The following is a 27,720-nucleotide window of genomic DNA, read 5'->3' as shown; positions in this document are numbered from 1 at the left end:
TCCTCATCATCATTCCCTCCTCGTCAATATTTGCCTATATTAGCCATATAGGCAGTTATGCTAATTATGCCAAGTATGCAAATTGCCCAACTTATGCAGGTTAGCATCAGCCAGTTTCTGGATGCTAAGGACCCACATTGCACATTTCTAACATAACACTTTGGGGTCCTCAACATCTCCAGGATCACAATGCTGGAAAGTACACTGAGAGAGGTTGAAGGTTATATGACGCTACTTTGTGTTAATGTAATCAACAAAATACACAACAAAGGTATAGTAATTTTTAGACATATTTATATTAACATGTTAAACATTATACTTTTAAAGGAGCCAGTGTAGGGACCAGATCTACCAGATCGGCTAAGGGTCTGACTGATTTTGTAACTCATTATGACTGGCCGTATGTTGGAAAGTGTGTTTACAGTGAGAGCCAAGTGATTTCCTGTGGTGTGACAAGAGTGTGTGGATGATGAAGCATTTTAATTGAACTCATTTAGTGGAAAAAATAAAAATTAGAGACTGGCTGGCTAGTTAGCTACCTAACTGTGTGTCATGGCAGTGTGTGCAGATAAATGGTAAATATATATGCTTACTGCTGTAACAGCACTGCATGGAGCTCCCAGCAAAGCCAAGAGTCTTTGGTTCTTATACCAACCTCCTATGTTCTGTGACTGATGTCACCTGAATGCTGTGACACTTCAATTTCCCTTTGGGATTCATAAAATGACCGAAAGAACAAGGTCGCGGGTACAAGCGGCCGAAATGGGTTTTCTCAGGAGGGTGGCTGGAGTCTCCCTTAGAGATAGGGTGGGAAGTTCAGCATCCGTGAGGAACTCGGAGTAGAGCCGCTGTTCCTTTGCGTTGAAAGGAGCCAGTTGAGGTGGTTCGGGCATCTAGTTAGGATGCCCCCTGGGCGCTTCCCTAGGGAGGTGTTCCAGGCACGTCCAGCTGGGAGGAGGCCTCGGGGAAGACCCAGGACTAGGTGGAGAGATTAGATCTCCACACTGGCCTGGGAACGCCTCGGGATCCCCCAGTTAGAGCTGGTCAATGTGGCCCGGGAAAGGGAAGTTTGGGGTCCCCTGCTAAAGCTGCTGCCCCCGTGACCTGACCTCGGATAAGCAGTTGAAGATGAAGATTCATAAAATGGTCCCTCTTTGCTCTCCACTCTCTAGTGAGTCTGAGTGAAATTTCATTACTCTTGGATCACCAACATGAACATGTTGCCATGCTTGCTGCCTGTGTTGACACAGTCAAGTCCAGAACACACACATTACAGCAACGTTAACCTGACATGTTGGAGCCTGATTCCTCCAGATATCAAAATTCTGATATTCCCAACAAGGAAACACACTGAGTCAAGTTTAGGAAAAGATACATTCATTTTAAAATCAATATGAATGTGATCACTCTTAAAAGGTCATGACATATACTTACTGACAGATGAGCAAGGCTAACTTTCATCATGCCATCTGTGCATCTGTGAGCTGCTCATTATGCAGTACAGTCCTGCAGTATCACAGTTCGACAGTGAGATACTGCACTATGTGGTAAACATAATATTATGCCATGTATCCTTCATAGCAGTGTAAAGATCTCCAGCTCAGACAACATTATAAATAACTCATCAGGTTCATCAGTCCACACAGTTACTGTATTGCCCGCTGGCTGCAGTTATTCTGTTATTGGAGTCTCTTGCAGGACCTTCAGCTCGTCCTCAATGCTCTTCAGCTCCTGCTGCAGGGCTGACATCTGCACACACAGGAGGAGAGATGAGTCACGCCAAATTTTTCATAGTCAGATAACCATGCACTACGGCACTGGAGTAAAATGGATGGATGTTCTAAATCATTAAGTCATAAATAATATACAAATCTCTCAAGGTGATAAATACAGGAAAATGAAACAACAAAGGAATTCATCAAATTGTTAAATAATTGAAGAAAATGTTAAAAAGAAACTTAATTTAAGAATTAAAATGTTTTTGTTATTTCATCATTCTGAATGGCATAGAATGATGACATTCTGTTGGGCTCTTTATTTATTAGTAAATAAAGAGCCCAATAAATCTTGAGCCCAATAAATCTTGAGTATACAGTATTTCACTATATTTAATGATAATGTTATTGCTATGAATTGTCTTGTCCCAAGCCAAGGGACCCTGGTGAAAAAGGCTCCATCACCTTGGCTCTGGAACAGTAAACAGGGGCCCTGCCCGAGGATCTAATGCTGTGGGTCAGCATTTCTAAAATATAATCGAGGGCTTAACCCTGACATGCTTTAAAAGTGATCAGTAAAATCTTAAAATCAATTCTAAAATGAGTAATGTGGTGTTGTCTGTTTAAACCAGTGAGGAGCCTGGCTGCTGAATTCTGGACCAGCTGGACCCGTTGTGGGTGCCACAGACGCCACAAATCGCTTGAAACGTGAGTACTGTGTCGCATGATCAAATTTGTATCATATTTGGACCATCACCCCAAATGTGTTGCTCCAAATGCTTGAATGACGATGATGACGCAAACCCGCTTTGACCCAGGAGCCAGCATACAGCAGCTCGGAGGGCCAAGGCGAGACCAGGCCGCTAGCCAGCGAGGCCTGGGTGTGGCTAAAGTTGGCAGCTGGCTGCCCCGGTCTCACCTCGACACATCGAGCTGCTCTTAGCTGGTTGCCGGTTGCTCGTTGTTGGGTGGCGGTGTGACAAAACAACTGGGGTCAATTGGAGTCTTCAGGACTGCTGCTCGTCTACTCTTCTGATTGGCTGTCGTGTGACTCGCCTGAAAAGTTCAATATTTTCAACTCGCCTGTTGGACGCATTTGACAAGCTCGAAGCTTCATCGCGTTGAGCGTGTCGCGTGTCTTGAAGTCGCATTAACACATTGACTTGATCATGCAGACTTGCGTGAGTATAATTTAAACAGGTGAGTTATAAAGACATTCACTTTTGTACAGTCTTCATGAATAGGGATTATCCGGTCTGATGTAACACTCTTTCAAAATGCTATTTCTGAGTCTAAATGGCTGAACCTGTGAACATTTTATGATCACTTCTTTCTCCAGTGAAACATCTTTTCATCAATATCAAAGCGGTGAAATGACAATTCTGGAGTTTTTTTAATTTTTACGGGGAACACAGCACTGCGCCATTGTGGAAATACAAGACTTGGACCGGCTTGGACCAGGAAATTGTACTTTGAAACTGTGTTACATCACAACTTGCACCTTGTCCAGAATCTTCCCCCATCCTCTGACCCAACTCATCACCAGATGGTGATCAGTTGACAGCTCTGCCCCTGTCTTCACTCGAGTGTCCAAAACATACGGCCTCAGATCAGATGATACGATCACTAAATCGATCATCGACCTTTGGCCTAGGGTGCTCTGGTACCACATACACTTATGAGCATCCTTGTGTTTGAACATGGTGTTAGTTATAGACAATCCATGACTAGCACAGAAGTCTAATAACAGACGACCGCTCGGATTTATATCAGGGAGGCCGTTCCTCCCAATCACACCTCTCCAGGAGCCTCATTTATAAAGGTGACATATGCACAGAAGATGACAACACTCTGACCCAGTGAAACATTCAAATGAAGATATCTTTGAATAAAGGTGTGAACTGTCCAAGGGACCCCAAACTGTCAGTCCATTGGCTGACCTGACCTCTGGTGATGACATCACCATTGAGCCTATAAAACTGTATGACACGGTCCTCCTCACTCTCTTTCTTCGATTCTCTTAAATTGTCTTCTTCGGGATCCAGGGACCAGCTGCCAGCTGTCCCTAAGCCCTGAACATGGCCTATATGGAGTAGGATCATCAGCCAGGTTAACCAACTGGTTACCAACTCAACTGAGCAGAACAAAGAGCGATCTGATTCCTCTTTGTCTAAGAGCAACAACCAAGACAATAATCTTTTCTTCAACAGGCTTCCTTCACAAGGACCAGCCACTGGCATCAAGCAACGCAACTTATCTTTCCCATCTCATGGACTGGTAACTAATCACCAACTGGGCATTACTACATGTTACAAGACTTTATGAACGGCTAGATAGAACTGTTTATACTTTGTTACAACCTGAATTATAACTTCTGAGATCTTCAGCCTGCTGGCTTTTGTGTGACTTAAATTTTTCCCCCACCTCTCCTCTTTCTCTCTACACACACACACACACGCACACACAAACACATTTGCTGTTAGCTTTAGTTAGTTTATTGTGTTTAGTTTGTTGCATTTATTCATTTGTTAATAAAAGTTTGTGTTTACCATATGTCTGTTTATTTAATATTACACAAAGATGAATGAGCCAGCCTCTACTAAGAAAAGAACTTTTAAATCCTTCAACTAATTAAACTATTACATTTATCGGTGATCAACCCTTAATTAGTAGTTTAATATATTTAATGAGACTTTTATATTAGTTGTCACTCCGTCTATGACGGTGGTGCCCGAGGAACTCTGGTTTTACTGGAATAATTTTTATTATTATCTTTGATAATTATTGGTGATAACTAATATTTACGTGATTAACGATACGTTTATTGAGAATACTCAATCTTAATCTGAACGTGTGTCAAGGCCCTATATTTGATTGGTTCTCCGTGTGAAGTTTTTAACAAATTAAAGTTATTAATTTTTGGTAATTTTTCTTTATTAATTTTCTTTTGTAATTTCTTTCATTTGATAGTCACACTTTTGATCCAATTAACCTAGAGTGCCTACAGAGTTTATTCTCATAAATAATACAGCGAACAGGACAAATAATGTTTACACACCGATGCTGTTTAAGATGCCTCCATATAACAGATAGGAGCACAGTTTAATATGGTTATCATAGTTTTTATTTTTATGGCTTTTGTTTGATTTACTTTTGTTTTTAATATGTTTGTTTTTAAAATTAGAAGATTAATCAAATGGATAAGTATAAAATGGTGATGCTGGATGCCAAACTCCTGGTTACCAAATGGTGGTCCACAAAACAATGGATGATATTTTTTTAATAGTCTATGCTGTAAGTATGTATATTTCTGCTGTAACTTTGGGCATTTGAACATGAGGCTCTATGGGGATTGACTCGTTCTATAGGCCTGTTTTTTTGTTTCCAGAGTCAAGGAACTTCAGCCAAAGCTCTGGGGTTTGGTTACTCTATAGGTGGCAAACTAATGCAAGAAAAATCTGTCTGAATCGAGATAGGATGTGGCAAGTTCGACAGTCATTAGTTTTCTTGTAGTTCAAAAATCTAATACAAACTATGAACTTTCCCATTTGTTCAGATCATAAATAACCAATTATAAATAACCCTGCAACTTAGTGCCCAGTGCTCACCTTAGTGTCAATCTGCTGCCTGATGTGAGGAGGGACCTTGGTCAGGTAGTCTGGAGACTGGACTCTGCAGAGGAGTTTCTCCAGCTTTGGAAGCAACTTGTCTCTGCGCCGGGAGAGCTGTCCGATCTGTTTTCCAACGTTCTTTCCACCCTGAGAGAGCCAATCATATGGTTTTGAAACACACTAGATGATGATACGGCTACAATCCATGTCATTCGAGTTTGCATTTTGATCTTAAGGTTTAGGAGGCACACTGGACACTTCGGCGCGCATCGTTTTAAATGGAACACTGTCAATGCTTGTGCTTGTGCACGTACATACAAACACGCTCATGCTCGTACATGTGCAATTGTGCTTTACTAAAACCCACCCCTTTCAATCGCAGCCGGGAAGCACCCCTATCCTGTCTCTAAGCCTTTCACACAGCCGGCGAGTCATAACAAAGGCACACCAGCCCTGTTATTGCCATAAAATACCATGGGATGATTTTGAGTCTGAATTACACTTTAAAAGTTTCTATAGTCTGAGCAGTTTTTATATGAATTCTGTATTTCCTCAAATAAAGGCCTGGAGTCAGATATAGGATGTGGCTCTTATAACGGCCGAAGGTGTGGTCAACACAAACAAATAATGGTCTGTGAAAAAACAAGGGTGAATAAACTCCCAGGGCGTTTTCATATTATGTATAGTATGTGAACTAACCATAATTAATTTTTCCATTTTTCCACTTTAATTAAATAAAATCAACAATATCACCAGCTTGTTATTCTGAAGCGTTCTAAAGTGTATTTAAAACAGATAGAGGAAGTGTTGAGGTTGTATCAACTGGGTAATGTAGTAACTTTAACAGGGCAACCAGGAGCAGATCAGAAGGGGCTTTCATGCTAAAAAATTACCTTATCAGACAGAGGGAATTAGAAATACAGCCCTGTCTCTACTACAAGCCTGCTTAAAATAAAGGTCTGTTGAAGATGAGCGGCTGCTCCCTGTACTGACTGCAGACAACAAAGATCAAAGATCTTTGGGTAGAGATAGGCCTTCACCTTGGCTAAAACTCTGTGGAAAAAGCTAGTTTTAACAATTGAACCAATTTGTTTGTCAAATGTGAAGGAGCTGTCAACAATCAGACAAAGGCTCCGTTCACACTGCAGGTCTTAATGCACAATTCCAATTTATTGCTTAAATCTGATTTTTTTGTTTTTGTTCACATTAGTCTTTAAACGTGGCCTGTCTGTGTGAACAGCTCACGCTCCTGAAGTGACCCGCATGCGCAGTTGATCATTGATGACATCCCGCCACAACAATGTTTATGGAAGCCAACATGGCAACGACAAGCAGTATTGTAGGACTTTATGGCTTAATACTAAAAACAGTGTGTGGGGGCAGCCGGCAAATTTGAGAGTAGGTGAAATCAGGAAGGAGGAAGAGGAGAAAGAAAATTCAGATTTTAACGTTAAAGTCCCATTAAATGCGACCTGGATGTTCAGATTGCGGTCGCATTCAAAAAAATCTGATACGTATCTGATTCAGTAGCACATTTAAAAGTGGCTTAATTCTGATTAAAAAATGTCAGATTCAATGTGACTTGTGCTGTTCACACTGTCAAAAGAAATCAGATATGGGTCACATATGAGAGGAAAAATTCAGATTCAGGTCACTGTGAACTGCAGTGGGAACATAGCCGTACGATTCTCAACAAAAGGTTGTTTGTGAGAAGCTAACAGGCCAAGAATACCAACAGAGTGGATTGTGCTTATGAGAAATCTTAAGGGCTGAAGTAGCAGGAAGTTGATACCCACCTGAATGTGAAGGTGTAGCTGACATGTGTGGTCCACCACACCGATGAGGGACCCTTCAGGTGGAGGAGCGGCGTGGACAGAGGGGAGGCTGTCTGCTCCATGAGGACAGTAGATATGGAGGCTGGAGATCCTGCTTAAAGTCCAGACAGCTGACCCAAAGTGAAGGAGGACCTGGGCCTGGCTGGGTGAACACACTGCCCACACTTGGAAATAAACACATTTCATTACAAGGAACATGTTAAGTAGTCAATGCATGTATTCATTTATCAATAAGGCTCATCAATTTATTGTTTGTATAAATGACTTACTGGATGGTTTTTCTTTGGTCATGCCACACTGGGCTCGTAGCGAGCGGGCCACTCGGATCACTTCCTGTACCAGCAGGAAATCTCTTTCCTCTTCAGGGAAATGCCAGTGTGCCTGGCAGGATGGAGGGGTTACAAAAAAGAACGTATCAGCTAAAACACATGGAAAATTGAAAATCCAGCAGGAGTAAAGTACGATCAAAGATCATGTATTCAAGAGAAAACCAGCAGAGACTGGTTTTTAACAGTGCTGTCTCAGTGCTATAATTCATTCTAAATCTTGACTGGAAGTCCTCAAATAACTCATTATTATGTAAAAAGTCACACAGCTGATTTGCAAATAATTTCTCAAGGATCTTAGAGAGAAAAGGAAGGTTAGATATAGGTCTATAGTTGGCTAGAACCTCTGGATCAAGACTGGGCTTTTTAAGAAGAGGTTTAATTAGAGCTATTTTAAAAGACTGTGGTACATAACCTGCTGATAAAGACATGTTAATCATATCTAATACAGGAGGGCTAACTAAAGGTAACACTTCTTTAAGTAACCTAGTTGGAATAGAGTCTAGGAGACTAGTAGAGGGCTTTGATGCTGAAATAGTAGATGTTTATTTGTTAAGGTCGACTGTAGAAAAGCAGTCCAAGAATATATCAGGCCGTACAGTTGTTTCTAAGGTTCCTGGGTTTGAAGAAAAATTATTGCCAAGCAAGTTGATTTTGTCTCTAATAGTTATAATTTTGTCAATAAAGAAGGTCATGAAGTCGTTACTACTGAGGGTTATAGGAATACATGGCTCAATAGAGCTGTGGCTCTCTGTCAGCCTGGCTACAGTGCTGAAAAGAAATCTAGGATTGTTGTTATTCTCCTCAAATAAAGATGAGTAATATGCTGCTCTCGCATTACGGAGGGCCTTCCTATATGTTTTTAGACTTTCTTGCCACACTAAGCAAGATTCCTCCAATTTAGTGCAACGCCATTTACATTCCAATTTTTGCGATACTTGTTTTAATTCACAGGTTTGTGAGTTATACCACGGAGCTAACTTCCCTGTTTCATTATCTTCTTTTTAAACAGAGCAACAGAGTCGAGTGTTGTTCGTAGTGAGCCTGCAACACTTTCATCAAGGTGATCAATTTCAGAGAAACTAGCGTTATTGCAGGAATCTTGAATATTAGGATATGGCATTAAATTAAATGCAGATGGAATTGCTTCCTTAAATTTAGTTATAGCACTAAACTAGATGTTTCAGATAAACATCTAGTGTAGAAACTTTTGCCCAGAGGTGAGTAGTCCTGTAATATGAATTCAAAAGTTATTAAATAATGGTCTGATAAAATAGGATTCTGTGGAAAGACTATTAAGTCATTAATTTCCACACCATAAGCCAAAACAAGGTCGAGGGTTTGATTAAAACAGTGAGTAGGTTTATGTACACTCTGACTGAAACCAATCGAATCTAATAGAGAGATAAACGCAATACTAAGGCTATTATTATTAATGTCCACGTGAATATTAAAATCCCCTACAATGATAACTTATCAGATTTAAGGACTACATTTGACAGAAACTATGAGAATTCAGATAGAAATTCAGAGTATGGACCAGGAGCACGGTACACTATAACAAGTATAATTGGCTGCACAGTTTTCCAGGTTGAATGTGAAAGACTAAGAACAAGACTTTCAAATTAATTATAATTTAGTTTAGGTTTAGGGTTTATTAATAGGCCTGAATCATAAATAGCTGCAACGCCTCCTCCTCGGTCACTGCCTCGAGGAATTTGAGTATTAATACGACTGGGAGGAGTGGATTCATTTAGGCTAACATATTCTTCAGGACACAGCCAGGTTTCAGTCAGACAGAGTAAATCAATATGGTTATCTGATATCAGATCGTTTACTAGTACAGCTTTAGATGGCAGAGATCTGATGTTTAAAAGTCCACATTTTATTGTATGATTTTGTTATCACAGATTTTGTGTTGATTTGTATCAAGTTTTTCTGTATAGCTCCTCTTCTGTTCATTTTTGATCTGGTTAATTTAGATGATCGTGGGGCAGACAGCGTTTGTAAACTATACTGAGCTGGAAAGTGCTCCACAGGGAGCGCAGAGAGGTGTGTAAGACTGCCACTCTGCTTCCTGATCCCAACACTGGGAGTGTGTAAAGAAGTCAGTTACATTTGGAGGAGGAAGTGTCATGGTTTGGGGGATGTTTTCTGCAGAAGGAGTTGGGCCTTTGTACAGCTACATGACAGGGTGAATGCCAATGTTTATGTGAACCTCCTTCAGCAACATTCAATACCTTCACTGCAAATGTCTCCAATCAGCTGCAATTTTTATACAATAGAATGTCCCCTGTCACACTGCAAAACAGGTGAAACAGTTCACTGAAGCTAAGAATATTGAAACAATGAAATGTGTGGAAGAGACTGAGTCAGAATGGACCCAGATCAAACCAGAGCAGTGTGAGAAACTAGTGATGTCACAGATGTGCAGAAGTCATTCAAAGCTGTGGCCTCTACACTTCCTGTTCATTTTTGAATCCTATAGAAGAAAAAAGTGTTGAAATCTTCTCTTCTGACATAATGAATACTGTTCTCTCATTTTGATCACTTTTTTTCCACAAAATAAATGGTATTCTGTCAAATTCTGAACAATAAAAAATAACAGTATTTCAGAATAAATCAAGAAGTAATAGTATCTCCAGTGTATATTCAAACCATCAGCTACACAGTAAACTTGGGGCTTATCAAATGTTAACTGCTCTTGGAAGTAACAAAGTAACAACCCATCCGAACATGGGACCAGAAGTATTAAGAAGAGGACTGGGACAAAACACAAGAACATGCAGGCTAGCAGCTAGACATTTATTAAGAGGTACGATAATGTTAAATTAGCATTATCAAGTGAATAGTGCATGACTTTCAGTGGGCTGTCTTTAGTGTTTAGAGGCTATCTATTGATAGGAACGTGTGCAGGATTAATATCAGCTGTTAACCATCTAAATCTTCCTGAAAATGTTGAGGAATATTATTGCGTTACTGTAAACTGCTTGTCTAAATCTAAACAAAGACAGTGAAGATCATTATAGTGAATCTAGCTTTTAAATGATCAGCTGCTTTACAGCTAGACACAATACTGATCAGTGAGGCAGGACCACAGAGGCTGGTAATATTGTCTTTGTTACACTCTGCCAACAAAGCTGATTGAATTAAAACAACAGGCAGAGTATAGAAGTGACACTGGATTTACTGAGGAGAGACCTTTGGGTCACAGTATGATATGAGCAGGGAAACTCCTTTTCTACTAATGACACCTGTAACCATGGTAACTGTACACAACATGGCAACAGCTTAAGCCTGGGAATAGACGACATACAAAGCAGAAATGTACCACTAAAATAAAGAACCCTAGACTGAAACATCTGCCGTTTTGATGACTAAAACTAAACAAAAAGTAAAAATACTACAATGACTTAACGTGGAACTCAATTCTACACATCAAAGTGTTTTTTCCAGGTGTTGGGGAGTTTTACTGCATATGTAAGAAAAGCTGCATTTAGTCTTTAGTGTATCCAAAGGGAGCTGTGTGAAGCCTGACATCAAGTGATGCCACTTGTGTTGGTGGATTGGGGCCATAGAGTTTAAAATATGAAACAGATCTTTTTTTAAAAAAATATGAAATAGTTCGAAAGAAGTGAGCTGACCAGACCTATGTAGCCTGCTGCTAATCGATGCTTGATCCACTACTAGCAAAACACATTCTAATCTCTGACAGAACGATTTTTATTTTAGTTGCATTGTGGGTAACGTAGGCACCAGGTTTTAAAAAGGAAGAAGAATATGTGGAATAAAAGCGGGAGAGGTTGTTCTTTTGGAATTAGTGAGGTCTGACATTTTTTAAAAGTGGCTCAACCCCAGTGTACCCTCAGGTGAAGGAAACCTCTTGTTGTGGTTGTGAGAAGGTTTGATGGTTGTAGGCTTACCAGCTGAGATGAGCAGGGGTAAGGCTGTAAACACAGAGTGGTCTGGGCTGCGTCTCCGGGTCTGAATGGTTGAAGTCTCTGCCACAGCTCCTCCGTGATGAAGGGCATGAAGGGGGAGAGCAGGGCAAGAGACATAGACACACAGTGATAGAGAACATTTCTGGCCACCTTCCCCGTTCTGACACTGTGCTCTGTGTCAGTCTGGACCACCTCGCCCTGCTGAACTAGCACAGGCTTCACATACTCCTACAGACAGAAGAGGAAATGACAAACACTGGTTACATTTCCACATCAGGTAACTGCTCTCAGCTCAAGCCAAACACTTTGGTTTGATTGAAGCTAATCTGTTTGCACCAAGCCCCCACCACAGCGACTTCCTGGTTGATCCAATACGGAAGTGCCAAAAACGTCAATTCACTGAGTGTCCACTAGGGGCAGGTTTTATAATAGAGCAGTTTCTCATTGAGCCCCATGTTAAACAGGTCCTTTTCACAGCATCATTAAACCTGTTTAAGGCCTGGGACAAAAAAACATTCTAGTCTGTATGTTTAGGTCATATCTCCATGACAACACTGAGGGGGGTGAAGTTTTTTGTACCAGGCTGGTTTTTATTTGATTGGAGGTTAAAGTTTATGTATAATTAGGGGCGTGGCCTCTTGAGTGACAGCTAGCCTCTGTCCCTCACTATTCCTCGGAGGTATACATCAGCCAGATGGACGTATCTCCCTCCCCCCAATGTCACATACATGCCCTTTTTTGGGAAGAGGAAATGAGGCGCAGTCAAAGATTAACAAGATGGCGACTCCCGTAGGCGAGGACGATTGGATCAAGTTTAGAGAACTGACCCTGACAGGGTCATTTTTTTTAAGTCTATGGTTTGCACCCTGTCTTCCTTTTTAGATTGAGCTGTAAGGAGATTACTGCTAATACAAAGGAAACAAGAAATTATCTCATTTCTAATTTTGATGAAATCAAAATGTACCCATAATGCAACAGAAAGTTTTGCTCCTTACCATGTAGACGTCACACAGGCTGTGGACCCAGAAGGAGTACAGGGCCGATGTGACAGTGTGCAGCTCATAGGCTTCAAAGGCCTGCTCACACTGCACCACTGTGCTGTAGAGTCTGGAGCAGATCCACCGGTCCATGCTGCTCAGAGCGGTCGTCTGAAAATGGGAAAAACTGTAAAACCAGTATATTCCATACATCTTTTGTACAAAGTATCGTATTATGAAAGTGGAGCTTCAGCTGGACTTCCTTCATTGTGTCTGAATACACCTAATAATAACTAAGTAAATAGTCAACATCCTGGTTTAGACCAGAGTCTGTTTAACACACTGATACTTCTTTTACTCGTTCACTTTGATTTTACATAACTGAAAACAAAGAACACTCAAAGTGTTTAATAAAAATACTACAGAGGAAGAACAGCAATAGTAAAGTAGGACCAGAGATCTATTTGCTTGGACAGACGACGAGGTGGAACAGGAACTGAGGAACTGAAAGAAACGCGAGGATAAGGTGATAAAGGTGGTGGACAGATTGGGAATCGTTACAAAGCAAATATGGTGACATAATAAGACGGTACCATGCGCATTATCCACAGCTAGAGTAACCTGGCAAAGCGAGAAAAAAAAACACGGACACTGGAAGGAGGAAATCACAATAAGTACGTGGGTCTAGCTATTATGTTTTGGCTTGTCATGTGGGTGCCTGCATCATTATTTCCAAAAGTCTCCATTCCTGCCTGTCCAGACTAAATCAAACCCTACAGTTATCAAACTACATCGGGGTCAGCAGCGTTTTCAAACGTCTCCGTTTTAGGGGCTCAGCACACCGTAGCATAAAAGTTAAGTGTTAAAAAAAGAAAAACATATTAGTGTGGATGCAGCCTCGGCAGTGTTCTCATTCAGGACATGAGTTTCCTGAGAGTAGTATCTCCCCCTGAGCCTCTCAGTGCTGGCCTTGTGTATCTGCTCCCTTCTCGCGTAACTCTGGGGGCATGCACCATATTTTCTTCATATACTTTGATTTTGACAAGATGGCTGCATGGTCCCTCTTCCCCAAATTTAGGTAGTGATTCCACTCTGTAGCCTTTTTAGAATAGTGTATAGCAGTGATCCAGAGTGTTCATTCCCCCTGTAGCAAAGTCAATGTGCATACACACACACCTGAAGTTTCCAGCAACAATGAGCGCAGCTTCAGGATAACAGGTCTGTGAGCAGTTCAGGTCTTTGCCTGTGGTCGAATGTAGACTGCTGTAATAATGAGCGATGTCAATTTGCTTTGATAGAAAGTGTGACCTGTATTTGATTGACGATTACTCCAGATCAGATGAGCAGTAACGGTAAATATATTATTTTAATATTTCTTTGGTCACACCAGTCTTTTTTCACCATAAATAAATAAAGCACACACCCTTCTGGCTGTTAAGACGTGATTTAACACCCTTTCAAAATAGGATTTCCTGGTCCAAGTCGCAGTGTCGTGTTCCCTGTTGTTTGAACAGATCTGAGTTTTTTTTAAAAACAACGTAATTGTCATTTTACCTCTTTCTTATCTATGAAAAAGTCGCTAACTGACCAAAGAGGTGATCGTTATTGTTCACATGTCCGGCCGTTGTTGTCTGTTTTGTTTCAATGGAGCGTTTGGACCCGGAAATCATATTTTGAAAGGGTGTTCCATCAGACTTAACAGAAGGATATATGTGTATTTATACATATATGTGTGTTTGTGTGTGCCTATATATACATATAAACATATACATACAACATTCAACCTTGGGGTCCCGACCCAAATTGGGGTCGCGAGATTATTTCTGGGGGTCGCCAAATGATTTTGGATAAAAAATAATATATATATATATTTTTTAATCATAATTCGTGTAGCGTCCGACCGAACGTTAGAAGGATGATGAGCGGTTGGGCTCAAACAGGCATTTTATTACTCAAAACCAGTTAGTGTCAGCTGTAATGAGACCAAAACAACAACGACCCTGTCCGCTTCTCCCATGTCTGCCCTTCTCACTCACACATGCAGCGCACATGCAGACAGAGCTCTCTCTCTCCCCCGCCCCTCACCTCATCACCACAGAAGGCCACACGCGTTCACAGACCGTCTGACATCGCAGAACTGAAAACATTAGGCTGCTTAAACATTATAACAGTAGCTGAAGGATCGTCACATTAATATTAAATCACATAATTTCAAACAGAGAGTTGTTTTAGTTGTTTTCTGCTTTATTGTTTGTCCAAAATTCATTGTATCAACACGGCATTTCTATGATTCTGATCCGTGCATGTGAGATTCTGGTCAGTGAAGCACAGTGGGTGGGGGGGGGGGGGGGGGTAAACAAAGAAAAAGAGAAAAAAAATAAAGGTGCGATGTTGTTTTAGCCACAGCTACAGCAAGTTTGCTAGCAGGAAAAATGGCTTAAAAGGAAAAGTGTTCCAGCACATGACAGTCAGCTGCAGCAGCAGCAGGGGGTCCCAAGATCAGCCAGCAGAACCACCTGAGGAATGTATGGCACTGGGGCCGACACCGACGGCTGATAAAGGGTCGAGGCTCCGTAAATGTCAGCCCGACTTTATAAAATATGGCTTTTCCTGCACAACAAAAAACAGCATTGACTACCCACTGTGTGTCATTTGCTCTGAGGTGCTGGCACAAGAGAGCTTGAAGCCAGTCAAACTTAAAAGACATTTAGAGACCAAACACAGCAGCTTAATTGATAAGCCAATTGGATTTTTTCAGCGCAGGGAGCAAGAACTAAAACGGCAAAAAACAGTGGTGAGTGAATATGCTACAGTCCCTGCTAAGGCCCTGGCAGCTTCATATGAGGTCGCATATCTGGTGGCTCAATCGAAAAAGCCTAACATGATCGCGGAGAGTCTCATCCGTCCAAGAGCAATGCATGGAGAGAAAATATCTAACACTCTTTTAACCATTCCCCTGTCAAATGACACTGTGGGGCGCCAAATTCAGGACATTGCAAATTACATTAAAGATCAACTCATTGACAGAGTGAGGAAGAGTGGAAGATTTTCCCTGCAAATTGATGATTGCAGGTACAGCTATGAAGGGAAAATGCACGAGGATATGTTGTTTTGCTCATCACTGGAGGGAACGTGCACTGGACGGGACATTTTCAACAAGCTCAGCAGTAACATACGAAAAGAGGGACTGCGATGGGAGAGCTGTGTATCTCTGTGCACAGATGGAGCTGGAGCTATGCAGGGGGCAAGAAAAGGTTTGAGGGCCTGCGTGTTGGAGGTAGCCCTCTATGTGAAATTTCTGCACTGTATGATCCACAGGGAAGCACTTGCCGGCAGGTGTCTGGAACCAGAGCTCCGAGATGTTCTCCAAACATCAGTTAAAATTGTTAATTTCATTAAATCACGGCCACTGCAAAGCAGACTCTTTGCCACTCTGTCATGAAATGGGATCAGACCACGAAGCACTCCTCTTTCACACAGAGGTCAGGTGGCTTTCTCATGGAAAAGTTTTAAGAAGGCTCTTTGAACTGCGTGAGGAGGTCCGCATATTTTTATCAGACTGTAGTTCTCCCCTTGCTGACTATCTGACCCAAAGTGGGTCGCGAGCCTCGCATATTTAGCCAGCATTTTTGACAAACTAAACAGCTTAAACTGGTCCCTTCAAGGTCCAAACACAAAGGTCCTAACTCTAAGGTCACAGCATTTAAGAGAAAGCTGGAGCGGTGGGCTGTGCGAGTGGAAGGGGGAAGTGTTGAAATGTTGCCTGAGGTTGATGACTTTATGGAGAGTTACGACATAACCATTCAAACTATTAAGCAAATTATTGCCTCTCACCTCAGGAGCCTGCTTGAAAGTTTCAATAAGTACTTCCCAAATGATGACACGCCGGAAAAGTAAGACTGGATACGCCAGCCGTTCACCACCTCCACCGCGGATCACCTGTCCTCTGACCGCACATTACAGACCGCTTTCACTGGAGGAGTTCTAGTTGTCAGTAGCAACAGAGTACGCAGCACTGTCAAAAGCTGCAACCAATGTACTGTTTCCATTTGCATCCACATATCTGTGTGAAAAGAGCTTTTCTGCGCTGACATACATTAAAAGACGGACAGCGGTGCATGTTAAATTGGGGGTCGCGACCCAAAAAGGTTGAGAACCACTGCTTTAGCAAATAGTGTTTCCCCTACCAGTGCTGATTGAAGATCCTTCATTTTATACTACTTGTCTATGTGGCACTATGTCTATGGCACTTAAGAATAAATAATTATTATTAATTATGTTTGTACCTTTAGAAAATGTGTCTGTACTTTTCTACACGCACACACACATACACACACATATAAGATATATATATATATATATATATATATATATATATATCTTATGTTATACTTCTATTTTGCTGCTGTTGTTTTTCCTGTAAAGCATGTTGAGTAACCTCAGTGTATGAGAAGATGCTACATAAATAAACTTCCCTTGCCTTGTCGGTGTGTGTTTTCCTGTTTTGCACAACAAAGTGAAGTGTTTTATATTTTCAGTCAAATCTTGCCGTACACATACTGTATATTCACTGATGGTGATGATGAAATGATTCCAATTCTTGAAAGGTTATTGTTCTATCTCTTATGAATGTCAAGACAAGCAACAGTACAACTACAAACATATACAGTAAACATGAACATCAGAACAAAAATGTTTCTTTGCTGTACCTCTTCCAATGTTCCCACTGGTGTTGTGTTGTCACCCAGCACTCCCAGTGTGAATCTCAGTGTCTGCCACATTTTATTACAGAAGTGTCTGCAGCTCAGGACCTGAGAGATGGACAGACTGATGTCTTCTCCTGATGAAGACACAGAACATAGAGTCATACCCACAGTGTGAAGGTAAACAGAGTTTTAAAGTGAGTAGTTTTGCTCTGGTGGCACAGTCTGGGGTCCCTTTGTCCCTTCATTGGTTGGTCTGCATATCTGCAGAGGAAAGCAATCTTACCGCCTGCCTCTTCTGCGGTGCTAGCCTTCGCCCCCTGGTCTTTTACAGTCTGTCTGGTCCCGTACGTAGACATATTTTGGTGGTGTATCCGTCTAACAAGACGAACATTACTATTTGTTGTGACTTTCGGGGTTCTGTAACGTGAAATTATCAAAAGTTGCGGGAGCAAGACTCTGCGCGTCTACTCCATCTCAGTCAAACCGGAAGTCCCAATAAAGGATTTTGTAGAGTTCCAGCTTAAAATCACCCCAGGGACTTTTTTGGAAAATACACTCATCAAATAAGCCATCAAGACAATTGTTTTCATATAACAACTATTTACGGAGAAATCATGTCGCTAACAGCCAGATGTGGCTAACAGTGATTAGCTCGGGGCAGTACGGTGAAGGCATTCAAACGTCTTTTTTAACCACTAATACTGGTCAAAATAACAGCAAACCTCTGCAGTAGCACGAGAAGAGTCCCTCCACAGAAAACAAAGCACCAACAACGTAGTTAGTGAACCCAGAGTTTATTAAAAGAGGGTTTTAAAGACTTACCTACTGGCCCCAGTACCAGCTCCTCTCATAGTAAAGTCCATTCAAGCGGATTACCAAAGTCAATCCAAAAGGAAGGAGCCCATAGATGATTTATCCCAGAAAAACACGTAAACTTTGTGGTTTGTGTCAGTTTGGTTAAATATAAGTTAATAACAGATGTTGGAAAAGTCTCAGACAGTGAATTTCCTTGCAGCAGTAAAATGTCCTGTGAGGGGGTGGGGGCGTGTGTTGACCAGGCCACAGGTAGAGTTAGCATCAGACATAGCATCAGTCTCGGTGTGGGGGCATTTTTTGGTGTGGTTATCGTCTCAAAAATACCATATCGGTCAGGCCCTGCTTTCCTGGAACAACAGTAATGTATTAAAAACTACTACTTACTTAACACTTACTTTTATTGTACATTATTGTACCAACCCAAGTAGAGGTCTAATCAGCTTAGGTAACTGAAAACACCTGTGTGGGTGTTCAGGGGCTTTAAATGTTTGGGTCTACGCAGTGTTTCCCACAGAGCAGGTATCAAAGTGTGGTGCAGGGCCGTACGGAGACCTTTTGAGGGGCTCTTTAAAGCAGGGGTTGTCACTAAGGTTTTTAAAAAGCACAAGTACAGGTCATATTCTACTTGCCTGAATGTCAGGTTCACTTGCCCTAATAAAACCAAAAACCTGTTAAACAATAATGAGCATAATTTAATTACACCTTTTAGCAGCTCATTTCAGAGAGATCATGGCAAGAAATGCGTTTCTTTTTTTAAATATTGATTATCAAGAGACGATGATGATGGTCAAAGAACTGCTACAAACAGATGAACACATTTCATTTCCTATAAATTCTTCACAATAAAAGTCCCCTGATTATGTTGTTATTTAAAAGCTTTTATTCTGAAGCAGCAACATTAGGAAATTATGCTTTGAGGTGGGGCGGGCGTGTTCTGGCCCTAATCAGCCTACTGAGGCATTCCTGAAATTATTTACGTAATAACTTGCTCCGCACAGCTGCCAGCCTGTGTCACTTACAGCGCGTAGGACAGGAAATCAGTGGATGAAGATTCACAACTTCTTACACTTCCAAAAGACAAAACTGAGTTAGAACCGCCGATAAAGAGGTCGGAGCAACCAACCTGCTGCGGCCGCCGCCGTCAAATTCAAAAGTAGAGAGCACCATCCTATTAATTTTTCATCTCAACCAACTTGAATCATCACACATTCTATTGTTGGAAAAAAAATCAATCAATCAATTTGTTGTGCTCAATGTTGATTCAGTGGGGCTGCGCCACACATTGGTGTATGTATGGGAAACACTGACTGCGACATAAAATTCCTCAGTAAATAGCTCACTCCTAAAGCTAAAACCTTTCAAGTAGTTGTTAAAGGGTAATTCTGGAGTAAAATCATCTCATGGTGTTTTTCGGCACTTACATACATCAAATAAACCATTGAGACAGTTTTTTTCATGTATAAACTATTAACAGAGAAATCCAGTATAGTCGCAAACGGCCGAATGTGGCTAACAGTGATTAGCTTGAGGCAGTACGGTGAAGGCATTCAAAGGTCTTTTTTTAACCACTAATACTGCTGAAAATAACAGCAAACCTCTGCAGCAGCATGAGAAGAGTCCCTACACAGAAAACAAAGCAGCAATTGGCTCCTTCCTTTTGATTGACTTTGGTAATCCACTTGAATGGACTTTACTATAAAAATGTATTACACTATCTACCAATTCTAGAAATGATATTGAATGATATATATGAATAGCTATATGACATCATTTCTACATCACTCCAAGTGTAGGAGCATAAATGCTGTTATTTTTTGTTGATAGAATAATTTAAGTTCATTAGAAGGATTAAGTATAAGAATATTTACATAGTGTACAGTTTATACATATGGTATGCTTATAACGGAGCAATATGTTCACATTTTGGTAAATACAATATTACTGGACAGATTTATTTTTGTTTTGCGTAGACTGCACCTTTAATATGTCACTCTCGCAAGTGTTTTGTGGGGAACGTTAACTTTGTGGTTAGTAAGGACAAGCGGGGAGTGGAGCCGTAAAGTTTTTTGATCTCTTCTCACTTTTTCCATGTATAGGACGCGATTCATTTTCATTTCGTGACAATTTATTTTTCTGTAGTTTTTCCTGCATTTTTGAAGTAAAATATTTGAAGTTTTCCAATTGGCTTTCATGGATTATTCGGATGTGGACAAATGGAAGAGTGCTATGAGCGTCAAACTGAGGCTTCACCACCTACACCAAGCATTTTTTTCCTGTGTTATATGTTATGTAAAAAATGTTTTCACAATGGCACATATCAGAAAACATATTGAACACATTCATTATCCTATCCTTTCAGGCATAAGCATAGCAAACTGGGGTATTTCATGGAAGAACAACAACCAGAAAACAGATCTCTAGTCCCGTCACTGCAAGTCCCTCACACGTAAATCTCTCTTTTTCCTGCAACACTGAGTTTCACATTCTCACAGCTCTACACATTCATTCACTCTGACAAATGGTCTTCCTGGTCAGATAAAGTGAGCACAGGTGGGAGTCACTCACCCTGCATCTTGTGAGAACACAGGGCAAATCTCAGAGCATCAGTCCCACACTGAGGGATACCTGTAGGGAAGTCTTTTCTCTGTGGGAAAGCAGATGGAAGGGACAGATAAGAGAGGAAGTAATGAATGTGCTCAGTCAGCCAGAAAGAAACAGATATGAGAGGGGAGCTGACCTGTGCTTCCATGGCAACCAGCTGCTCCCTGGGGTCAAGGTTTCCCTCTTTCACTTTCTCTTCAAGACTCTGGGAGGAAACAAACGACTAAATGTATTTTGAGGGAATGAGAACAGACAAGTGTCTCAGTAGGTTGTCTTCTACTTACAGTACATAAGCTGGACTCTGACACTATTATCCTTCTCACATCCCAGAGAATATATGATGCCACTTTTCATGAATTCCTACATTACATTTAGGGCCCGTCCACACGTTTTCCTGTAACCACACAACTTTAGTCCGGTTTTGGTCGACCATCCACACAGCCGGCGCTATTGGAGCCTGAAAACGTGATCTTTTGAAACCGAGTCCCAGAGTGGGAAGATTTGAAAACGCCCCCCATGGCGTTGTCGTCTGGACGGTGAAACCTCACACTTTGTTAAATGATGGCGTCATCGCCCCACCTCCGACCTCTGACCCCGCTGCGTCACATAACAACAACAGTGCTGTTGCGTGAGAGGACAGAGACGGACCCGTAGACTGTTTACTGAACTGGACTCTGAGCCACAAGCATGGGAATGAATTAGGCCGAGCACAATTTTCTCCCTTTTTCCTGATGCTCTGAATAAGGAGCTAAACTGCTCTCTAGGCTCTTTTTTAAATCCAGTTCTAAGAAGGTGTGAAAAGTCTCTAAATATAGTGAGAAAGTGGCGCCTGTGAGTGCTTTGGGAAGGGGAAGGGGCTCCCAGCAGCACCCTCTGCTCAGTGAGGACATTAACTGCAGAGTGATCGGTGCATCAGAGTCCAAAACAGCACAAAAGTCTCCAATAATACCATATTGTGTATTTCTGTGGCAGTTACAGCGCCACACCCAGGCCTGGCATATGTACTACAGCGTTTTTAGCCGGTTTCACTGGTTTCGTGTGGACGCAGATATTTCTTGAGTCGAGTCCGTGTGGACGGTAACCCTTTTTAGAACAACGGGGTATAAAAAGATTGTTTTCGATCGTGTGGACGCACCCTTAGAGTTAGAGGTTTTATTTTTAGGAATGAGAACTTCCTTTTTTAAAACTGTACTTCTACTCTTTATTTGAGTATATTTTTGAGCCAGAAATCTACTTTTTACCTCGCTACATTTTCCATTTATACCTTTGTTACAACTAGTCTGCTCTGAATGCAAGGATCTGCTCTTAATCCGTCCAATCTAAATAGAAGAAATGTTTCTCTAGAAACTAAATTTGAATCACATAATTTGAATAATCTCACGCCCGATGTCAGCTGGGATCGGCTCCAGCCCCCCCGCGACCCCGACAGGGACAAGCGGTTGAAGATGAATGAATGAATAATTTGAATAATATTGTTTAACTTGAATAATCAAACCAAATCAAATGTGAAAAGCATCATTTTGAATTTATTAGTTTGCAGATGCATTCAATAAACTTGAAAGTGAATATAATATTATGAAACTGAATTCGGTTTCTCTTAAACTGTATTTAGAGACTCTCTATGCTTCACAGAACTCTCATTCTTGTATGTTTATCTGACCACAAATGAGACAACAATTATCTAACTACTCGGTCCCCTGCTATAGAACGGTTGGAAATGAGAAGAGAGATAGGCTCAGAGAGAGATCAAATGTTTTTGTTCGAAAATGGGAGAACAGGATGATGAAAATACTTATGGACTAACTGATGTATAACACTAAAATACTGGATTTTATATACAGCCTTCTCTCTTCTTTTGTTTATTTTCTTTTTCTATTTTTCTGGTTGTAATAATGGTATGCACAAATAAACTTAAAGTTAAAATAAAGAATAAAAAGCATGGGAGCCCTTCCTTTAGTGTGATAGACCCCAGCAGTCATCAACAGTAACATGTCCGTGTGCTCCCTACCTGCAGAGAGGCTCCATGTATCACATCTAACGGGTCGATGACATTTCCCAGAGATTTACTCATTTTCCTGCCATGTTTATCTCTCACCAGAGAGTGAAACAGAACCTGAAAGGCATGTTGGAAAAAGGAAGAGAGAGAGAAAAACAGCAGGATGGGCTGACATTAAGAACGATGTTTGTATAAATATGGTTTCTTCTGGCTTTCTCATGATCCAAAACCTGTTTAAAGGGCAGCTGTCCAGTCAGCTCTGTGCCCAGCATCACCATCCTCGCCACCCAGAAGAAGATGAGGTCACTGCCCGTCTCCAGAATGGAATTGGGGTAGAAACGCTGAAGGTCAGTGGTCTGTGGGAAGTGAAGGTGTGCTCATAATACAAAAGGACAGGGCTATTTACTGAGGAGGATGTTCTGCTGGAAGAAGTGTAGTACCTGCTCAGGCCAGCCAAGCATCGCAAAGGGAAACAGCCCAGAGGAGAACCAGGTATCCAGGACGTCAGGGTCTGACACAGGGAGGATGCACATGGAGAGAGAAGGAAAAGGTAGTGTGTATTTACAAGAATGTCAACTCGACCAGAGCAGCACGACAATGACAAAAATATGTAGTGCTAGTTTTTTAATTAGTTGTTACAGGCCATGACAACAACGTTGGTATTGTTTTCACCTTGTCAGTAAGTCAGTCAGTCAGTCAGCCAGTCTGTCTGTCTGTCTAACCCTGAACCCCGCAGATCGGGTTGTTCCCAGTCTAGCAGATAATCAAAACTGCACAAGTAAAAAACAATAATCACTCTGTTATGTTATATATTACACAAAGGAATGAAAACAGGACGCATACACATACATTAAAGGCATTAAACTTTGGAGAAACCCAGTTATATTTTTGAATGGTCAGGAATTAATCCCTCAATTTCCCCTGAGACGGGAGAGAGCTGTATCTACCTCTAACACTTCGAGTGTACGAAGTGTTAGAGGTCCGGGCTCTGATAAAACTACAAACACTAGTTCATCCTTTTTCAAAGGGGGTGGGACCCACTGATGTTACAGACCTATTACAGATCAGTGGGTGGGACTTTACTTACCAAAACTAACATCTGCTATCCTACTTGGAAGCTTAGCTAAGCTAAGCTAACAGGTGCTGTGGAGAAAGCTGGTGAACTAACAACAATGGCAGAAGGTTCTCAGTCTGATGCGGAAGGAGATTTAGAAGATCTGGTGCTTGAATCAGATGTTCATGGCGACCCTTAGGAGCTGCGATATAGTGACGAGCAGCTGATGCTGATGGAGGAACAGGAGGAGTCTACTGCAGCTGCTACAGCCGAGTCAGAAGACGTGCCTGTCGCTGACAAGGATGAGGTGCATTATGGGAGTTGTTGTTTTCAATCCACAAGCACCATAAGGTCACTGTCTTTTCTCGGTCAAGGAGGCACCAAATTAGAAACGTTTGTTACATTCCGACTACATATATATACAGTATATGACCCACTTTAATACAGATTAATGTTTCCACCAGTGAAGGATTCCTTTAAAGCTATGGTCTACGATTTGGAATATTGGTAATTAATTAATTATTTATATAAACATCATTTATATGTCGATTATGGTCCTGTAGTCCGATTTACACAATATGAATATGAAATGAGCAAAAAGAACCAAAAAAACCCATTCAGTCTATCAGCCTTAGGCCTGCATAGAAATTGACCAGTGGGAGCCATCCGTCATGGAAGGCCGAAAGGCCCCTCCTCTCCACCCGTCTCCCCTGCTCCTCGTCATCCCGCCTCATCCCCTCCCACTCCCCCTCCCTCTCTTAGCTTAGCAGCTCTGCTACCGGAGCTTCTGTTACCATGGAGAAGGAAAAGACCAATACCAATAAGCGGCCTCTGCTCGCCCCAACGACGAAGGTTGGAAGAAAATGTAAGTGGATGCTTTTTTCAAATCTCTCTCAGGCGCTCAACTGATTTTCAGAATGTAGAGCAGAGCTTTAATGGAGAGATGTCAGAGCGAGGGGGCCACCCTGGAAACGCGCTCTGAGCCTTGCTCAAGGGCACCTCAGCACTGTCCCTCCTCTCAGGCTATCAATCCACCTTCATGCCTGGACAACCAGTGAAAGTGGAAACATATCAGTTGTGATAGTAGCAGCAGGAGCCTGATGGATCATTGATACTTGTACTGAGTGAAGGGGTAGGACAGAGGTGGGTCACCCTGAGTCAAAGTGATGGCTTCTGGCTTCACTCCATACTTGACAGCAGCTCTGTGTCGGGCCTCATCCTCGTTCCGTCCCCAAACCCACTGCTCCTACCACACACACACACACACACACACACACACACACACACACACACACACACACACACACACACACACACACACACACACACACACACACACACACACACACACACACACACACACACACACACACACACACACACACACACACACACACACACACACACACACACACACACACACACAAAGTTACACACAGTCATTTAGCCACTTATCCATTTCTATACCCATTTGATCTATTCAGGTTTGCATTGGATGAAAGGGCCTGAACAAACCCAACACGAGCCAAACAATTTTACAAAGCCAACCTCTTGTTTGTCAGTAGAATGATGGAGCTCCACTTGGTAAGCAGGGATCTGATGACCCCACCAAAGCTGCCTGGAGATGCACCAATCACTGGGAAGCAAACAGAGATGTGCATTGTTGACAACAGCTCATTCATCAGTAGAGTGGTGTCATTTCATCACACGATTAACAACTACACATGCTGCCATTGTTCCTCCTCATACCAATGTTCACACACACATGAATTTGGTCCAGGTCAAAGGTCAGGACAGCCTACCTGATGTTGGACAGCCAGTTCTTCCATGTCTTGGTGTAGTAGTGAGGGATGATTTCCAGCTGTTCGTCCTCCACAGCCTGACAGGGGAATAAATCATCTAATGGCAGTGTTTCATTCATGTTTTCAAAGAGTTCAAGGATAAAATCACTTCACTGGACTGTTTACGTGACGGAGCTACACAAGGATACTTGAAAATATGTGATGTCACTTCAAACTTTGACCCAGATGTCAATATGTCCACCTTACCTGCATAGCTTTTTTAGCCATTTCATTGCAGGAGACGAACCACTGCTTCTTTAGAAGAGGTTCAATGATGTCTCCAGAGCGGCTGAGACGAGGGGGGAGGAGAAACAAATTACACACATTACACATTAGAACATTACAACAGGACAGGGCAGCCTCTATTGTCTGGTTTTAGGAAGATGAAGGAACGCAAGAGGAAGCTGGTTGTAACATTCCTGGAAATACCTACAGAGAGCTGCAGGAATGAGTCCTAAAACCAGGAAATGTGTCAGCATTTTTGCGCTTCCGTTTCCCTTGTCTGGAAGGCAGTGGTTAGATGTCTGAAATAAGGTCTGTGGTTGACACAGTCTTAAGGAATGTTTGGGTCTACAATATAAAATTCTTCAGTAAATAGCTCCCTCCTGAAGCTCGAACCTTTCAAAGCTGGTTGTTAAAGGGTAATTCTGGTGTAAAATCATCCCATATGTTTTTCCGGCACTTACACACATCAAATAACCCATTGAGACAGTTTTTTTTGTGTAACAACTATTAACGGAGAAATCCCGGACAGTCGCTAACACCGATTAGCTCGGTATTACGGTGAGTATCACGCACGCACGCACGCACGCACGCACGCACGCACGCACGCACGCACGCACGCACGCACGCACGCACGCACGCACGCACGCACGCACGCACGCACACACACACACACACACACACACACACACACACACACACACACACACACACACACACACACACACACACACACACACACACACACACACACACACACACACACACACACACACACACACACACACACACACACACACACACACACACACACACACCTTTGCATTAACAGAGACACATGCACAGACAGTTAGAGACAGTTACAGATAGTCAGAATAAGTCTGATGGTGGTTGTTTGTACCTGTGCGTGTGTGTGTGTGTGTGTGTGTGTGTTCCTCTACCTGCAGACGGGTAAAGCCATGGTGTGACTCTTCTTTCCTCTGTACAGCTTCTTCTCAACAAGAGCATCGATAACGAGCTGTCTGGCATCAAAACGCTTCACTCCCTTAAAGTAGACACAAAATGATAACACACACATCAAACCTGCTTTCTAACATATCCACCTTCATGGAATCTCATAAACACCGCACACAGCAACACACACTTTACATATAATAACAGTGGTGATCATGCACCTCCAGCCACTGTCCACAGTGGGGCGTCATGGTCCCATCTCCTCCAATCACAGTAAGGCGTGGCAGTGAGTGTCTCTGTGACAGCAGGAAGTCAGTGCGGTCATGAGCAGGGGTCACCTTCACTGCACCTATAAAACACAACCAGCAGCAGCAGCTCAGAAAACACAACAGCAGTGTGTGTCAGTATGAAGCCTCACTATCTATCAGCCATTTTAACAAGCTGGGAGGCTGCTGATGTTTTTCATGAGCAGTGTTGCTGTCACCAGTTCCCAGCTCCATGTCCACCATTGAATCAGTGATGATGGGCAGGAGTCTCTTGGTGAAGGGGTGTCTGCACTGCTTCCCATGAACAGCCTTGAACACAGAGCAGAGATATGAGCACAGTTATATGAACACTTCATGTTGTAATTTTGTACTATTCACATCAGGTGTGCATGGTGGACATCTTGCAGTTGGATGATATAATGATGTACATGTGCAACATGTATCAACTGCTATACTATTAACATTGCAGACGTCACTTTAATATCTTTGATTGTGCTGGATCAGTGTGATGAAAACCAGTTCCTTAAAGTGTAATTCCGGCGTAAAATCATCCCAGGTTTTTTTTTCAGCAAATTCGGTCATCAAATAAGCCATTGAGACTTTTTTTTTGTGTATAAACTATTAATGGAGAAATCCAGGAGAGTCGCTAACAGCCAGATTTGGCTAACAGTGATTAGCTCGGGGCGGTACGGTGAAGGCATTCAAACGTCTTTTTTAACCACTAATACTGCTGAAAATAACAGCAAACCTCTGCAGCAGCATGAGAAGAGTTCCTACACAGAAAACAAAGCACCAACAACGTAGTTAGTGAACCCAGAGTTTTGAAATTCTTACCTATTGCATTCTTCTTCAAGCACAC

At 42.0% G+C, this 27,720-nt stretch overlaps 1 protein-coding gene across 1 annotated transcript in view; it reads right to left on the bottom strand.

The window, feature by feature from the left end:
• Positions 1-374: 374 nt before the first annotated feature.
• Positions 375-27,720, bottom strand: part of vars2 (valyl-tRNA synthetase 2, mitochondrial) — a 50,475-nt gene continuing 23,129 nt past the window's right edge. The window contains exons 12-30 of the mRNA XM_083925629.1: positions 27,080-27,170; positions 26,817-26,944; positions 26,583-26,686; positions 25,627-25,708; positions 25,381-25,457; positions 25,127-25,214; positions 24,731-24,824; positions 22,965-23,035; positions 22,755-22,880; positions 22,537-22,641; positions 20,665-20,733; positions 20,493-20,571; positions 17,115-17,245; positions 12,424-12,576; positions 11,411-11,656; positions 7,431-7,542; positions 7,123-7,325; positions 5,324-5,473; positions 375-1,749 (exon numbers count right to left, since the gene is read on the bottom strand). Coding sequence (XP_083781755.1) covers positions 1,672-1,749; positions 5,324-5,473; positions 7,123-7,325; positions 7,431-7,542; positions 11,411-11,656; positions 12,424-12,576; positions 17,115-17,245; positions 20,493-20,571; positions 20,665-20,733; positions 22,537-22,641; positions 22,755-22,880; positions 22,965-23,035; positions 24,731-24,824; positions 25,127-25,214; positions 25,381-25,457; positions 25,627-25,708; positions 26,583-26,686; positions 26,817-26,944; positions 27,080-27,170 — 2,187 coding nt within the window. The 3' untranslated portion in view covers positions 375-1,671. The remainder of the gene's footprint in view (positions 1,750-5,323; positions 5,474-7,122; positions 7,326-7,430; positions 7,543-11,410; positions 11,657-12,423; positions 12,577-17,114; positions 17,246-20,492; positions 20,572-20,664; positions 20,734-22,536; positions 22,642-22,754; positions 22,881-22,964; positions 23,036-24,730; positions 24,825-25,126; positions 25,215-25,380; positions 25,458-25,626; positions 25,709-26,582; positions 26,687-26,816; positions 26,945-27,079; positions 27,171-27,720) is intronic.

The sequence above is a fragment of the Echiichthys vipera genome (assembly GCF_963691815.1).
Source record: "Echiichthys vipera genome assembly, chromosome: 13".
NCBI lineage: Eukaryota > Metazoa > Chordata > Actinopteri > Perciformes > Trachinidae > Echiichthys > Echiichthys vipera.
This window is presented reverse-complemented; position numbering and strand designations above follow the sequence as displayed.